The sequence below is a fragment of the Amphiprion ocellaris genome, chromosome 17, assembly GCF_022539595.1.
Source record: "Amphiprion ocellaris isolate individual 3 ecotype Okinawa chromosome 17, ASM2253959v1, whole genome shotgun sequence".
In the NCBI taxonomy this organism is placed as follows: Eukaryota; Metazoa; Chordata; class Actinopteri; family Pomacentridae; genus Amphiprion; species Amphiprion ocellaris.
In genome coordinates this window covers 27,066,043-27,083,377 of record NC_072782.1, presented here as the reverse complement: position 1 = coordinate 27,083,377, position 17,335 = coordinate 27,066,043, and the positions used below count along the sequence as shown (strand labels likewise).

Sequence of the window (17,335 nt, the reverse complement as noted above, 5' to 3'; positions counted from 1 at the left end):
GAGATCTCATCAAACTCTTTATGGTTATTTTGAATATTTGTGTTGTTCAAGGTTAGTTGCTTAATTGTAAGATATTTATTTACTAGTGCATCTGAAAAAAATGAATAACATGCAGTAATTTATGGTAAAACAAGAATGTAAAAATTAACTTACTTTTGCATAGTTGAACATGTCTGTGTTGTAAATTAGTTTTTTCCAATTGATCCCAGAACATATTCTATTAATTTGAGATACTGGATTTCAGATGTGTTGTCAGCCATAATCACCTAAATTAAAACAAAAGAAGGTTGAATCTTTACAATTTATAGTACTACAATAAATCCCCCTTTTTAATAATATTGGGACACATTCTAATAATGTGAGACAGATTTTCAGATTTCTTTGAGCTATAATGAAATATCAGCCATAAGCATCAAAATTAAAACACTTAAAAAAAATATTACACTTTAGGTGTAATGAACATAGAATATATAAAAGATTACCTTTTTATGGCAGAAAAAAAATTACTTTGTCATGTTTGTTGAGATGCACTTGTATTAAACACAAATGAGGCTTAAAACACCTGCAGCTGGAGAAGAGGAATGTGTTCAGTCACAGCTGCAATCATTCTGCATGTTTTTACTTGTTAAATTTGCATGCATTATGAAGGCAGTCACTGTGAGGTGTACTGAACATTGAATTACCTTTTGTTGTTTCTTGAGATGCACTAGTTTTAAACAAAAGGAGATTAAAACACCTGCAGCTGGAGAAGAGGAATTTGTTTAGTATATTTATTCAGCAGACTTATTAAAAATTGCATGCACGAGATGAGAGGTGATGGAAAGCATTTACTGTCAGGAACTGGAATGTTTACTGAAATGAAATGTGATGTCTGGGTGCTGAAATTTGATGGCCAATAGGTATGTGTGTATCAGCTGCTTGAGTACGTGAAGACGCGCACGTCCTGTTTTCCATGAATTATTTTTTTCTAATTTATATATATTTTAATTTAATTTAGTGATTGTATTTCCTACGCCTACCTTTTTTTTGGCTCGTTATGTAATCCTCTCTTTTGTTACCACCGTCCCCAGCGTGACGTCATCACCCAGCTCCGAGAAAGTGTGTGTGTGCAGCTCGCGCGATTTAGCTTCCCAGACCAGCTAGCGCAACGAAAACAAACGGCAGCTTCTTTTAGCTTTAGCCGCCGCCCGTTTTCCGGGGAGAGAATTGAAAAAAAGTGGACCGAAGACGACTCGGGCCAACTGTGCGACCACACGTCTGAATGTGTGCAGATAAGGTAGTGCGCGTTTTGCACTGACTTGAGCCCTTTTTATGCAACCCACCCTCCTCACCAGACACGACGATGTCCGACGCTGCTAGCACCGCTTCCACAGACAACAACGGAGACTCCGGGCTAAACGGTAAGCTAACAGCTACCGAAATGCTAAACTTGACTACTCTGTCAGTGCTTGCTCTCGCTTTAAACGTGTGTTGTGGGCTGTTGTGTGTTTATGTCAAGTTAATTCGGGGTTTTAAATCAATAGAGGCAGTTTAATTTAATCGTTTATCATTTTTTTCACCACCAAGCTCCATCAGAGGGGGAGGAGTTAGAGAACGGTATGTTCCGTGTGGTTATTGACGCTGGCTCGACCAATGGCGGTGCTAAGCGTGTTGACTGACAGGCAAGTCAGCCAATCATCAGCGAGTCACTGAGACGGTAGAGGCGGGTTTAAGCGTTGTCAACAAGGCTACATGGAAGAAGTCAGAACGGGAAAAACTGGGAGCAAATAAATCTTTGTAATGTATTTGCGTCATGTCAAGCTGTAGAATCCTGCTAAACGACAAACACTTATCTAGAAAACTAAAGCTTTTACCCCACTTAATTATTTAAGGTATTTTCAGGTGTGTGTCTACATAAAAATATCGGATGCATGATAAAAATAATCACCAAGTCTCTTAGCATTTGGCAAATGACATTTTACACTGTACGTCATTTCATAACTGTGGAAATGTGTTACCTAAACACTCATGTCTTAAAATACGACAGGCTACATTTAAGACTTCAGATTGCAGTGGTCATTACAGACGTAAACAAAGGCGTGTTTATTACATCGCTCCCCTGCCTAGAGAGCTGCTATGGTTTAGGTTTTACAACACTACGTGGGGCCGTGACTTGGCATGCTATTTATGTCCACATCGACAAGGGGACAGACGTTTTGGACATGAGGAGGGTGGGGGAAGTGTTACAGCGCGCAGCAGTGTTGGTACATGGAAGTTGGTTAATTTCAAATCCAAAGTCTGGGCCAGAAACAAACTTTCCAGCCACTTTTCTTACACACAGCTTTATTTTTTGGGATAGCATCAGGTATTCAGTGGTGAACACTTACGCTGAAATGGCTGTAAAATTTCGATTTTTTTGGCTGAAGAATGGTAATAATATTCCATCCTTGTTCTCAACCACCTTTTGCAGGACACAGAACCGCATGTTACAGCCTTATCTTTCCCCTATTACAAAAGAAAGCAACAAGTGTTGTCCTTATCAGACACTCTTGTTATTATGTTCAACTTGTTATTGTCTTAGCACAGCCCAAACCTTGCATAATAGTGTGACTTGAATGTTTCTGCCTAGAGATGACTTGAAAACATTTCAGAGGAATGGATTTTTGTACCCTGCCTTTCACCTTAAGTCTGCAGCGATAGGTCCCAGACCCCTGCAGCCTTTGTGAAGATAAAGCAGTGTATAGATAACGGATGGATTTTATTATGGAAGGGTCACCATACTTCTGTGCTAATACAATATAAACCATTTTATGATCGTTGTGCATTTTGCTGAGAAGCTTCTTAATTAACTCGTTAAGTGTCTTAAATAACTAAAGTTACCAGTAGTTTTTGATGTATTTGGATATATACTGTATGCACATGGTGAGACACTGCTTTAGGCACAGTAAGACCTTGTGCTTATCAGACGGAGAGGCCTGCAGTGTGCTCTGACCTTATTTTTGGTTTCCTGGGGCCCTCTCACACCAGTGACATTTTTATCTTATACCTGGGGTCTTCAGGCAAGAGACAGCCTCGTTCCAGTCTGAGCTTTAGCATCAGGAGATCAGAGAGTTCACATTATGCCTCCCTCCTCTAAACCCACCCAACAGCTGATAACAGCTCTGTGGCCAGAATGTTCAGAAGCATCAGCACCATGGCAACGTGGTTTTAGTCCACGGAGTGGAGACAATGGCCCGTCGACACCAGCTTGGCTTGCAGTCCACCGTGTAATCCGCAGGATGAGTGCAAGTGCTGAGTCGAGGCCTGTTTAGCGGGGAGGGGTGCGCTGATTGGGTAGCGGGTATAACTGGCTTGTTGCCTGTGAAACTCAGTCCTATGAAAGCTTCTGTGAACACGTTGTTTATGTACCTTTATGGGGTTAGGAGGCCTTCCTATTTGTTTTGGTAAGGAGAGAAGGAGAAAGCTTTCTTCTAAAAGCTGTACGACAAGGGATATTAAAGAATTTTTTACTCCATTCTCCAAATTCTTGCCCAGGCTAACCTGCCCCTCCTCTATATTTATAACCCAACTCTGACGTACTGTACCTCTTCAGCTGCCAGTCAGTGCTAGAGTTCACGTACAAACAGGGTGAGCATCATATATCATGGTCAAGGTCTACAAGAGACCAGAGCTCATATACATGCAAGCATTTACTGCCCTTTCATCACACAGCAGTAAATAGAGCTTTACACTTGAACTTGTGTGACTGACAGGCTCAGACTGCCCGTCATGGTGTCCCTTCCCAGCTTAAGATCATAAAATCATTTTTGACATATTTCCTGTCTTTCTTATCCCCCTCTTTTTCTTGGCTTATATAAAGCCCCACTATAGTGGAAAAACATGTAGTAGATATTTTTGACATCCTATAGCAAGAGCACAGACTGGGTTAACATGGACGATGACTGCAAATCCAGTTAGGTTTGCGTGTTTCCAGGGCACTGTGTTGTAGTCACCATGACACTAAGAATTGATAAGAGCCTTTTTTAATCTTATTAGTTGCATCTGTGCTTGCGCTTGTCCTGGTATGGCCTGGAAGATGTTTACTGTGGAAAAGGTCATCCAAGGCTGCATTTGAAACATTTTCTCCTCTCACTGATAGTTCAGATAGTTGTCAGAAATCTGTGAATCTGTTGGTAAAAAGAAAACAAGAGCTATACTGTTACTTTAGAATCTGATTAGTCAACAAGAAGACAGCAGGCTTTCACACAGACATTATAATGTGCTTTTCATTACAAAGCCCAAGGATCATATTATGTTGGTTGCTTTTTATTGTATGAAGTTTTGTCTATTTTAGCGTCAAGTCATTGTGCGTGTTTGCAAACTGTCATTACCTACTGGTTAACTTTAATGTAACATTGTATTGTTAGTGCCACCTGCCAATTTCTGGCCTATTGGAAGGTCACTACTTGCACAAAGTAAAATTATGTGTCAAAATGTCTGATACACATAGCTAATCCAAAATGCAAACATGGCAACAAAGGAACAACGTTTTTTGTTGCTGTAGAGTCACAGGAAGGCTGCTTTTCTCTGGAGGATTACCAAAATGGCAGTAATATGCAAAAAAAAAAGCACAGGTAAAAATGACATTGTCCATTTGCACATTGATTATTCTTGTGGGATATGTATGCACACCCTGCTCCTCGGGGCATATTGGATTTTGCTCTGAGCAGGATATCGGCCTTTTGGTGTATTGACACAACTGTAGACTTGCAGCGTCTTATCAGGGCACTATGACACATGTTTCTGGACATGTTTATACTTGGGAATCTTTGAAAAGCAGTGCGAAAATTTATGTAATTCACTCTCCAATTTGAAACACTCATGCTATCCACCTGTTTTACATAAACACACTTGAAGCACTACTTCGTAGAGTTGTGGGCTTGTGTGCCAAATATTCAGGAGTTTGTCTCAATACAAATAATTACTGGCTCAACAACAAGTTCTTTATTCACAGGGAGAAGGAAAAATCCAGGAATTTAATATAAAAATAAAAAATTATCTTATATTAAAAGTATAACATAAAAGTGGAGCTAAAATGTAAAACACGCCCAATAGAAAAAATACTTTTGTTGTTCAGTTATCTCTTTGTATTTTTCCTCTTTTATGTTTGTTTTTTACTTAGAGGAATTCTTTAATATCATCATACATATATTTGCATTTCCACGTAAGTTTTCTATCCACATGTTGCAAGAAGACCGTGTCTCATGAGTTGTTGCTGTGAGTGTCTTTTGCAACAGATAACTTGTTTGAGGACATAAAACCTGTGTGAAAGTAGGTTAAACTTACCTTTTAAAGAAAAAAACTTTTCATTGCATTCACCCGAACTCATTAAAACAGTTAAAAAATTCATAGTTTTGGTGAAGTTGATTTAAAAACAAACCTAAACTTCATACCACTGTAAGAAACAAATGTATGAATGCTTTTTGCCTGTTTGTTCCCTCAGGGTCCTGGGTAGAGTTGGAGATGAACAGAGCTCATCAAGCCCAGTCATCCTCCACAGGTGGCCCAGGCCTGCTGCCTCTTCCTCAGGTGGAGGAAGAGGAGGCCATGGTGGGAGGCCTGGAGCATGTCCCGTCCTCTTCCTCAATCCACAACGGAGACATGGAGAAGATCCTGTTGGACGCCCAGCATGAGTCGAGCCGCAGCAACTCTTCTTGTGACAGGTAACGGTCCGAATAGGCCTGTCTTGATAGCTACTTTTGTTGGACCATGTACGGTCCCAGAAAAGATTGCAATAAACAATATTATTGGCATTTTTTTTCTGTTTTTCTGGCTAGAATAGCGGGTCGCCATTCCTAAATGAATCTAGAGGAAACGCTGTACGATCTGAAGGTTTTTTTTATTTCCAGGAGTAAAAAGTGAAACGGTTGCTGTATTTTCAAATGTGCTTAGCATTAAGTACAAATGAGGACACAGGGAATTCCACCACAGTCATAAATGTTCAGGAAGTCATGAGTTCTGGGGCTCATGAAAGCCCATTTTTTTAATAGTTGTTTATAGTTTGGTCACGCGGTGACTTTAGTTCTGCTTAACTTTCAGTTTGGAGCTGCATATGTCAGAAAACACAGCTGATGTTAATGCTTGAACCAAAATGAAATCACTAAAATATAACCATGGATTTGACTAGAGGCTGTAGGATATTTGGATATTTATGTGTTTATCCCATTTCCCAACCCTGCTTTACTTGCTCTTAGGTGTGGAACTGAATTGAGAAGTTATTATTTTCAAATGTTATAACAACAGATATGTTGTAATTGGAATGTAAAAATACTGTTCACAATGCATACAGCATTTTTAAAATTTTTTTTTTTTTTTTTTTTTTTTTACAGATAGTGTCTAACCAGCAGCCTATTTTCTTCTGATGTTTCTCTTACTTTACTGTTTTTAGTTAAAGTTAAAATAGTTTTTTGAGAGAATCAGTAAAAGCCTCCTTTCTGTAGTCGTTCAAATGCAGAGAAAACTCTTCCTTTTAGCCTTGATTCCCAGATGAGCATTCATCTTTTAACACATTAACAGTTCACTGGGGAACAATGAAACATTAAACCTCTTTGTACAAGTTGAGTAATATTGTTCACTTAGCTTCTAAAACTGTCAAAATTCTTTCTGTTTGAGTGGAAAAACTAAAATCAGCCCATAAATCAGGAGTGGCTCCTCTGTCATGTTGAGTCAGCTTTGACTCCTAGTTGACAGCTGCTCGAGAATTGAGTCAGCTTCTGAAAATAAAATGACATCTCCTTTCACATCTTGCCTCGCATTTTATTGAGCATGTTAGAAAACTCCCGACCCTTCAACTTCCAGCCACATCATGCGCTTGTTTGTAATCCTCGAGGCTGCGATAAAACAGACCTTATCAGCGAGCCGGGTGGTCAGCTGTCACTGAGTCACCTGAGGATGTGGTCAAGTGTTTGAGCAAGAGAGCGTTGTATCAACAAGCCGCTCTGAAACAAGCAGGAATACAAACATCAGTAAGGAACTGTCAAACATTCTGAGCAATATGACACCTGGGATGTTCTGAGTTAAAGTGTTGTCTTTACTTAATCCTGTAAGACACACACTTCAGTGCACATTTCATCACAGAGGTCAGAGTACAGAAGCATCAGTGGTTTACTGCAGATAAAGGACAAGTACAACATTCTACTTCAGATGACATTTGTAATTTTCATTATTTGTTTTAATTCCAATTATGTTTCTCAATGCTTAGTCTAAAATGTGAGACAACACAAACCTGTTCAATTTCCCCGGGCTGCTTGGAACGATTTTCCATTTTTTAACAGAATCTAAAAACCTCATTGCTCAATTTTAGTTATTATTTCCCAGGTAGTCTGACACGATTATTTGATTCTGAAAATTGGTTCTTGATTCATTCACTATTCCAAAGCTGGTGGGAGTTCATATTAAAATGTCCCAAGTCAGTGATGTTTCCAGTAATACTAAGTAAGTATGGTAATTTCATATGACATTTTCTCAATCAGGACCCATCTCTGTGCAAACACACCACCTCAAAAAACTAAACAAACCTGCATCTAAACTGTCTTTTTTTTTTTTTTAAAGCTTTTGTTGTAATCCATAAACTGGTAACCAAGCATGCAACCAAAGCACTCCACAAAATCCTATAGAGATTCATTCTCAAGTTGTATAATTTTATTATTATTAGTTTTTATCTACATTTGTTTTTTTTAAATTACTTTACAATTCCAAAGTCAATGTAAAGTCATATAAAATGTCCAAAGTCGGTGATGTTGCCAGTGTTAATAAGCGTTAAAGGTTATTTAAGGTGGAATTTTCTATATCAGGCCACATCATTGCGCAAAAAAGAAAAACTGCTGTATTTTTTTACCTTTTGTAGTAGTTCACTAACTGGTTACAGAGCATGCACCCAAACCGCATTTGGTCCAGTTACCTTTAGTTCAGTATCCATTATGCATTTTGACTGCCTGTTAAACTGTCGGTATTAAGGATGTTAATGATTGATTAACCACTGCTAGTATTTCAACCTATTAAAAATATATTAGCTGCTAAGGCAGTGGACGAAAGACATGCATGTAGAAAATGTATTTGTAGTAGCTCTTAATACTGTAGAGACCTGAAGACTTGGTAACTCGGAGTATATGCCGTAGAGAGCATCGTAGAGGTTTAGCTAGCGATTGGCCACCATGACAAAGACTTCTGTGACAGTTAATGGATTCTTGTCAGTCATTCTTGTCTTCTAGACTCAGTCCACAGCCAATTAACCAAGTCACTCTTAAGATGTGTCGCATAACCATGGTTTAAAATAACTTCCAGCGTGCTGAAAATTGTCCACTGTTGTTCAGAATCAGAATCAGAATCAGAATGAGTTTTATTGCCATTGTTCATGAGGTTCACAAACGAGGAATTTGACTCGGTGCAATGCTGCTACATTAAACATTTAACAAATAGTAGAGATATAAAGATGTGACCCCGACGTGATTCATTTATGTTCATTTATGTTAAAGATTAATCAGTTATTTATTGGTAACGCTGCTGACCATCGGTTAAGAAAATAATTTTTTTTAAAAAGGCATCTTTTTGATTATATATATTGCTTTGTTTTTATAAAAACTGATTCCTGATGAATGAAATTAATTCATTTTCATTGATTCAAATGTGTTGCTTTAGTTTTAATGCAGCCACCTCTCTTGATCTTTAATCGTCGCTTTGTAGGTTTGAGCGATGACTCACCTACAGCACCATCTGATCAGTCATGGAAAAAATAGAAAATCAGTACTGAAGGACAAGTACTGACAGTTTAGTTTGAGCTGCATATGTAACAAGGGGTGCTAATATTAGAGCTGCTTGATTTACATTATTTGTTTTGTTCCTGTTAAGTGATTTAATGCTTAGTCTATGAAGGGTCAGAAAATAAAACTCTGTCCAGTTTCCTAGAGCTTACTATACTCTAATTGATCATTACTGTTAGTAAATCAATACTGATGGACAAATGTTGTAACTTTCTCTTCTAATTAACATGTAAAACACAAATAAACAAACATGCTATTCTATATTCTAAATTTTCACAACAGGATTTATATTGTTATAATGTGTATCTGTTTAAAATATCAGTTATTGGTCCCCTTGATTACTATTAATCAGTATCGGTTTTGACAAAACCACATTGGTTAACCCTTATGAATGAGTATGGCTATTTAAGATTCGGTTTTCCATATCGGGATGTGTTGCTGTGCAGAAAGAAAAGCTCTAGTCAAACTGTCAAGCCCGTTCTTAGTTGTTCATTAACCAGTAATGGAGCACTGTTGCTATGGTTACCTGTGGTCCAGTATCCTTTTTGCATTTCGACTGGTTGTTAAGCTGTTGGTGTTAACTGCATTTGAGGTTGAGTTTGAGCTGCGATGTGATCAGACATTCACTTGGAGGAAAATTTCTCATGAATACAGAGCCTGTTAAGCCATAAATGAGTATTTTTATTGGGAAAGTTTATACAAAGTCATGAGTTTATGTTGTTACTAACAAACAATGTGTCTTTTTTTTGTGTAATCCACAGCCCCCCGCGGCCCCACACTCCCCAGGATGAGGGACAGATCATTTTTGACGTGGACGTGACCAGCAGAAGAGACAGCCAAGTAAGAGCTCACGTGCCTCTCAGCTTCTCCATCAGTCTGTTGCCATGGCAGCATCAACCACTGGGCCTGGAGTTGTGTGTGTGTGTTCGTATGTATGTGTGTGTGTGTGTGTGTGTGTGTGTGTGTGTGTGTGTGTGTGTGTGTGTGTGTGTGTGTGTGTGTGTACATGAAAATGACAACCGTTGCCAGCCTGTCAGTTTCCATGGAGATGGCTGCCACACCCAGTGTACATTTCAGTTTCTTCTTACACAGTATATGCTGTCATTACTTTATATTTTCCTCCTACAGTTTCCATTAAGGCGCACTGGAAAAAATATCTTACTTTTGCATCATTTTCAGTATCTGTCCATGCTACACACATAGACAAATATTCAGAACATGTCTTATTTGTACTGACACCAAGGTCATCGTAGACATAAAGCCTGCAGGCTAAAGTTGCTAAATTCATTTGTGTGTCTTCAGTCTGAAGAGGATGCCTTGGAGAAGGAGAGGGACATGGACATCCTGATGAAGGACGCAGATTGGGTTGCTGACTGGTCTAGTCGACCGGAAAACATTCCCCCCAAGTAAGTCTCTAGTCAGTAAACATCAGCCTTCTGTGTCCACGGCAACTGAACACACTCAGCTGCTTGTTTGTGCCGAGAAAGTGCACAATCGTTATGGCAATAAAGTCGGTGTAAAGCACAAATATTAAGCCCAGCTGCCATGAAAATCTGGTGCTGACAGAATTTTGGGAGCTGCTGAGAGTTGAGTCATCTCCAAAGTGGAGGATCTTATATTGTATAAAAGTCAGATTTGTTTGTGAGATTTTCAGCCTTTAGTCTTGATGTGGTCTTTATGTTTCTGTAACGTTTCACCTACAATTTCAGCTGATGTACAGTCAGATAACCTGAGATGACATTTAAAGCCTCAGATGCAGAAAAAAAACAGCAGGTTTCTCTACGTTTTGCTGAAGCACCAGCCAACAAAACATGATGCTGCCCTGGCATCTGCTGAATAATGATATGAATTAAAGACACTTGCCCCAATGTCTTTCTGAAAAAACTAAAATCTTTAATTGTTACTTTCTTTAAAAGGTAAAACTTCATATTTGATTTCAGTTCTTGGAATTGATAGCTGCATTAAAATCTACCATACGGTTACAACTAAACACTGTTTTTGTTGTTGATTAACTAGTTTCCACAACTTCTTAAAGTGATGTCCTCAAATTGTTTGTTTGTCAAACTATAGTCCAAAACAATCAAGGTAATTTGTGTGCAATGATTGGAAACAAAGAGGCAAATTTTGACATGTGAGAAGCTTTAAATGCAGAATGTTTGACATTTTTGCTTCATAAATGACTGACACAGTGAGATGTTTGGATGCATGTTTACCTTTATGATCAGGTGTCTAAAGTGTAATTTGTGCAGGGAATTTCATTTCCGCCACCCTCGACGCTCAGTAACGCTCAGCATGAGGAAGACTGGGGCCATGAAGAAAGGAGGCATCTTCTCTGCTGAGTTCCTCAAAGTCTTCATCCCCTCGCTGCTACTATCACACATCCTCGCTCTGGGGCTGGGGTAAGAATCGAACATCACCTTATCTAACTGTCATGATCAGTTATTGACCTGGCTGAATTTTTCTGAAGGCGAAACTGATATAAATGCTTTAATTTCTGTATTAGTACCAAAAACTACAGATATTCTTTCTTGCTTCTAGAAATGCATGCTGTCAAGGTGGAAAACACCATTAAAGAACTGTAAATGAAAGAAATCCTTGCAGCGTAGGTAACCCCAGCATTAAGTGCTTCATTAGAGTTTGGTCTGGAAACAGTTTGATCTCTGATTTTGATTTTCCTTGCCAAAGCTCTTCCCATTATTATAATACAAAACTATTTGCTGAAGCGTAATGTGTGTTTTATTTTTAATACATTTAAATGCAGTTGTGCATAAAGTCCAGTAGGGGGAGCTGTACAGCCACAGACAGCTGTGTCTCTTCCTTTGTGTCCTTCTGATAAACTGACAATCTGTTGTGCAGCTGCACACCTGCTGTCTCACACTGCTGCTCTGACCCTGCCAGGACCCTCTGTTTGTGATAACACATGGTACAATAATCTAATCTGTCAGATAACGTAGAGCAATGATACCTCAGACCACAGTCTTTGTTGGACATGATGAGCAGTGCAATGATTGTAATTAACAAACCTGTCAGAATCACAGCGTCCCTGCTGGCCATAGTTGGGTTTAAACGGATACATAACAAGTTGCTGTGATGTTTGCACAAAATTGTAACTGTTATTTATAAAGAAACATAAGGTTTTCTTTATGGTATTTCTACTTGTATCAGTAATTCTCTTCATATATAAAAATATAACTCGTTTTTTAAAGTTGCTTGCTAGTCTATAGTCCTGACATTTTTTTTTTGTCTGAGAGTAAGTTCTATGTAGACATACAATATGTAGATAGCTTGACAGCAGGTTTGTCTGTTCTGTTAATTATCAGTTGTGCTGTGTGGATAATATATTTATGTAGTTACAGAATAAGTGTTTTGGGTAGCTATTTTTCTATTGCCTCCCAGTTAGTACAACTGTAAATTGCAAGAATTGCAGACTTCAGTTTTGAAACGATGTTAAACAACTCACCATATAGTAGGGGCGACTAAATTCTTTATTGAAAGCAACATATTATAGGATAATTCATTGTCAGGGACTAAAGAGATCAGTATCTAAATGTCTTATTAAGTGTTAGAGGAATTTTAAGTAGCACGTAAGTATGCTAAAGACAAAAAAGTTAGTGACCCTATTGTCTTTCCTATTTCCACCTCGTATTTCCTTTTTTTGTCATGTCCACCATTTAGAGCCAGAAAGCATCACACAGTCACATCATGTTTATTGATGGTATTGTAATTACCAAAACAGAGGAAACTCTTAACTAAAAACTAATTTGTGTAATTAAAAATCTAGGGAAACTTTCTCCCAGAGTTTATACACACAAAAGACTCAAGGACATTCTTCCCTTGTTGTTGGATTTGACTGCTGTATTTGCTTTATGAGCTTTGGCAGTTTAACTTTCCTGTCCATCTTCTAATTGATGTGTGTGCTTTATGAATAAATATTGCTAACCTGAAGCTGTTAACCTTCCTAGCCTTAGATCACACTTGTTTCTTTGCCAAATTAATCAGGCAAGTATTCAGAAACCCCTTTCAGAGAAGACGTAATCATTTCATTAATTATTTACGATGGCAACTATGTTCCTTTTAGGTGAGCCAGCTCCTGTATATAGTACTTCATCTTTAACGGTAATTTATTCATTTCTGCTATCTAACTGATGACTCCATTCGCCTGATTTTATGCTCCTTTTTTATTTGCATGTGTAGGAATGCTGGAAATTAGTCTAGAGGATAGCAAATATTGTAAACAAGTTTTTATGCGTGGGTGAGGTGGAAATGAGTAAAAAGCAAAATGCGACTCAGTGCAGTGGGGACAGACCTGTTGAATAAATAATGATGATACCCGTGCATGAATCACGTGACTTAAATGTTCACTGAAGCTTCAGAAATGGGCAGCAGACGAAAACACTAGATATGTGTAGAATTATGACAGGAATTCATATATGAACAGTGTTAAATATCATATTTCAATCACATTTTCCATCATTTTTGTTTGTTACAAGATATTTTACACTCTTTAAAATTGCATTGTTTCTTTTTAGCACATTTAAGAGTTGGATTCCAAACATTAGGAGAATCGGCTCTAACAGCTGTTTATCTTGATGCACCAAACTCCAAACATTCACCTAGAAGTTGTGCACAAGCATTAGTTGTTATTCCTTTTGTACATTTTCTAGAAATGTTGATATTGTTGGTGCTGCAAATGCAAGTTGTCATAGCAGGAAAAGCACAGGTGGAACCAATAACAGCCACGCAATGGTGTTTATTCCACCTATATAGGAGAAAGATGTGTTCAACTTTCACTTTATAGTTTTTATGATAGTTTTTAAACTGACTTTGTGCAGTGCTGCGTGTCCCACCATTTTGAGAATCTCTGGCTTAACATCTGGTTACTATCCAGGAATTCCTTGAAATGCGAAGAGAGAATAATGGACCGAAGAAGCTGGGAAAAAACTCAGATCACAGCTTTAACAAAAGTGTTGGGTCTTTCTTGAAATGCTCTCAGGTGCAGATGAAGAAACACCTTTAAAACCATCACAGTTACCCGAGTTTAACTTGTCAAACTCACTTGCTTCAATGAGAAATTTTGCTTTTCTCTCAGTGTCTACATTGGAAAGAGGTTGACCACGCCTCCCGCCAGCTCTTTCTGAACCCGAACCTGAAGAAAAGTGCCTGAGAAGTGGCCGTGAGTCGTCGGAGAACGTTTTGCTGTTGTGAGAAGAATTCCCGTCTCTCCTCCCTCTGTCCCGCCTGCCCCTGCTTCCCCTCCTCAGCCCTGAGATATGACATGTTCTCAGGTGAAATGCATCCGCCTTCTCCTCTGTCTCCCCTCCTTCCTCCCTCTTTTTTCTCCGCTCAATCAGTTATTCTGACTGTCTGTAGATATCTCCCCCTCTCTTTCCCCCGTATATCCTTCACTCATTTGTATAAGCTTTTCAAGAATGAATAAGGTCATATTTCCCCGTTCCCCAGCAATTGGGTTTAAATGTTTATAACGGGTGGGTTTTCAGGGAGGGTTGCAGCATTGAACCAAACTCTTCTACTTCACGTGCTGTTTCAGTGCCCTTTGATTATCGGACAACAAGGGAGGACTGTTGTAGAACTGACCACAGATTGTGCCACCTGCACGAGTAGCCCAACACTCGATCTCGAAAGGGTTCGACCAAATTCAGACTCGGCTACGCAGCCTGAAAATGTGATCATGCCTTTTTTTTTCTTTTTGAAAGTAGCCATTTTGTTGATTATCTTTAGGTAATATCATCATCTTTTTTTAAAATTTATTTTGCAAAAGGTGGTGGTTCATTGAGAAGGTGCATCGATGAAAGTTACCATGGTGGCCAACCCAAACCACAAGCACTCGTGAATTGCACTGTGGGGAGACTCTGGCTCTGTCTGCCAAGAGACTGATTTAAGTGACCATTTTATTTTCACCATTTTAAGCAGAAAAATCTATTCAGCTGTGTATCTGAATGCATATTTTGCTTAGTGACAATGACTGGAAAACCAGGGTGCAGATGTGAGTTGTGCAGGTAGGCAGTGTGTCCCGCTCAGTGTGTACACTAACAGTATTTTGTGGTTGGGTCTTGGGTAACGGCACCGTACGGTCCGGAAAAGATTCAGTCGTCTGTCCAAGCTGTGTGCGTCCATGTGAGCCTCCTGGTTTGTCTGCAACATCCTGCTACTTTTACTCCAGATTGGGCCGGACATTACATGAAACCGTGCTGATTGTTTAAAAAAAAAAGTGTGTGCTTTTAAGTATTCAGAGAGGATTCAGCTCCAAAAAGTATTTGGTTTGAGATATATAGTTATGGAAATTTATCTTGAGGATATTTCTGAGTGATTTAATTTTAAAAAAAGGATCAGGTAATCCATGAAAAATAAATTAAATTGAAGTCATTTATGTTTATGCAAGGAAATTTGCTTCGAACATGTTTTATTAGTGAGGAAAACCATCCAGTATAGCCAGCCCTGCCTCTTGACACTCCAACATGTTTGCCAAAATGTCTGGAAAAGATGCAGAAATACTCCACGAGCCTGCAGATGAAGGGATCTGTGTTTGGTCAGGCAGAAGGTCTGGTGATCTTCACTATATTTGGCTCTGATCCTCGAGTGACGCCACTAAAATGCAGCAGCTTCTAATTGACTGAAGGTGGGAGTTTGTGTAAACACAGGTGGTTTGCTCGAATGTACAGTCATGTGTTCACATGGTGTGGCTGAAAAACTCAATATCACACCTCGGCCTCATTGCAGCATCTCTGAGGCTGGACTGTGATCAGCTTCTGTCCCAAGCCAGACCTGGGCCAATAATTTTTGCAATTTTAGAAGCTCAGATTTCCCCGAACGCCACGTCTCTTGGGGTTATTCTGTTTCTGCATGACACACAAGAGTTAATGCGGTGCAGAATCTTTCCATGTAGCAGCAACTAATTGTGAGAGATCTTGTGTGCGGTAAGATCTGAACGTGAATTTGTTCTGCAGCAGATGTTTTCAGTCGTCCAGGAGTAAATGAACTCGCAGAATTTTCGGTTTGTTTTCTTCCACTTACCTGCTTGTTACAGACTACTTTGTTGACATGGAATGACACAATGAGTCCCAGTGAAGGTGGAAACCTGCTGTCTTTACAAACTTGCCTGGAACTCGCCCGGAACAACAACAAATACTGACAAGAAGGCATTTTAGTGTCAGCTTTGGCAATACAAGAAAAGAACAGGCAAAAAAAATCTAAGAAACGATCACAGATGACAGCAAAATTCGCCTCTTTATGGCATAATTTGCTGCATGTATTACTAAAACATGCAGACTCATTAACAACCAACAGCAACCACATTAAGGTCACGACTTTGGTCTCATTGTCTCATTTCAGCCTCAGTAATACTAAACCTCCATGTCTCTGCCTGTGTTTGTACGTGCAGCATTTGAAAGTGGTATTTTGAATTGTTCTTTCCTGTGTAGTTTGTTTTGAATTGTTTTTTTTTTTTTCTTCCCTCCTGGTGTTGAAGAAAGATTGTGAACGCGCAGAGCGGGAGTCGAATGTGACGCAGATCATGTTTAAAAGTGAGAAAACAAAACCCCTTCATTGTTAACGGCAAAGGAAAGTGCAGAAGGAAGTTTTCCCTCAGACTTTGGTGGTCTAACAGTAGTTATTGTAATGCTGCATTTGCTTTAATTTTCTTTTTCCCACTACATTGGAGGAATTGATAAACATTTTGTCATTAAAGATGACCCGAATGAAGCTATTTGCTGGCTGCGCCTTTTTAATTTTGACATTCAAAGACTTTAATATATTCCATTAATCATTATTTCCACTATTTTAGTCTCCTTTTTTCAAATTTACCAAGAGATCAGTGTTTGAGCAGCAGGTTAAAGAACTGTATTTAATTTTAAAAATGACCGAAGCAACCAAATCTGAAGATGATCTAATAAGTATTACCATGGTAAGTAGACAGAAAAATTACAACTTTAACCATTCCAACTCCATAAAAATGGGTGATAAATTAAAGGAAAAACCATACAGGAGCACTATATATGCAAAAATACTGAGCAGGTCCCAAGATGGCAAAAGGAAAAAGGTTCAAGTGATGTAGAGGGTTCATTGTTGGGGCACAGATGGCAGGAGCTTTAGTCACAAATTCTGCTCAGCTGCCTAATGTTTTGATTAAACAGTGACTAAAGTGACATCAGACCATCAGAGAGGAATGTTATAATAGGGCTGCAGGATATAAACCCCTTATTACCAAGATAAATGCACATTTGAGGGTTAAGCGGTGCAGAAACCACAGGGACTGGTTTACAGATATGTGGGGGGAAAGTGTTCAGATGAGTCATTTTCCTGGCAGGGTTTGGGTCTGCTTGTCCCCTTAGAGGAAACAGCCACTGCAAATCAACACAGTTTTTTTTCTTAGTGATCATGTTTAACCTATGATGAAACATTTCTATCCTGATGGAAGTGATCTCACCCAGGATGATACTGCTTTCATCTTTCGGGCCTGAGAAGCAACCGAATGACGACCCCCTTGTGTCCTGTCCATTTTCTACGCATTTCAGTCTTTTGTCCACATGCAAATGCGATTT

General features: G+C 39.0%; 1 protein-coding gene across 1 annotated transcript; it reads left to right on the top strand.

The window, feature by feature from the left end:
- Nucleotides 1–1,095: 1,095 nt before the first annotated feature.
- bnip3lb (BCL2 interacting protein 3 like b) lies at nucleotides 1,096–16,500 on the top strand. The gene is made up of 6 exons (XM_023266412.3): nucleotides 1,096–1,400; nucleotides 5,462–5,681; nucleotides 9,539–9,617; nucleotides 10,080–10,183; nucleotides 11,027–11,176; nucleotides 13,867–16,500. Exons 1-6 carry the CDS (start codon nucleotides 1,343–1,345, stop codon nucleotides 13,913–13,915), a joined length of 660 nt encoding a protein of 219 aa, XP_023122180.2. The 5' UTR covers nucleotides 1,096–1,342; the 3' UTR covers nucleotides 13,916–16,500.
- The last annotated feature ends 835 nt before the right edge of the window (nucleotides 16,501–17,335 follow it).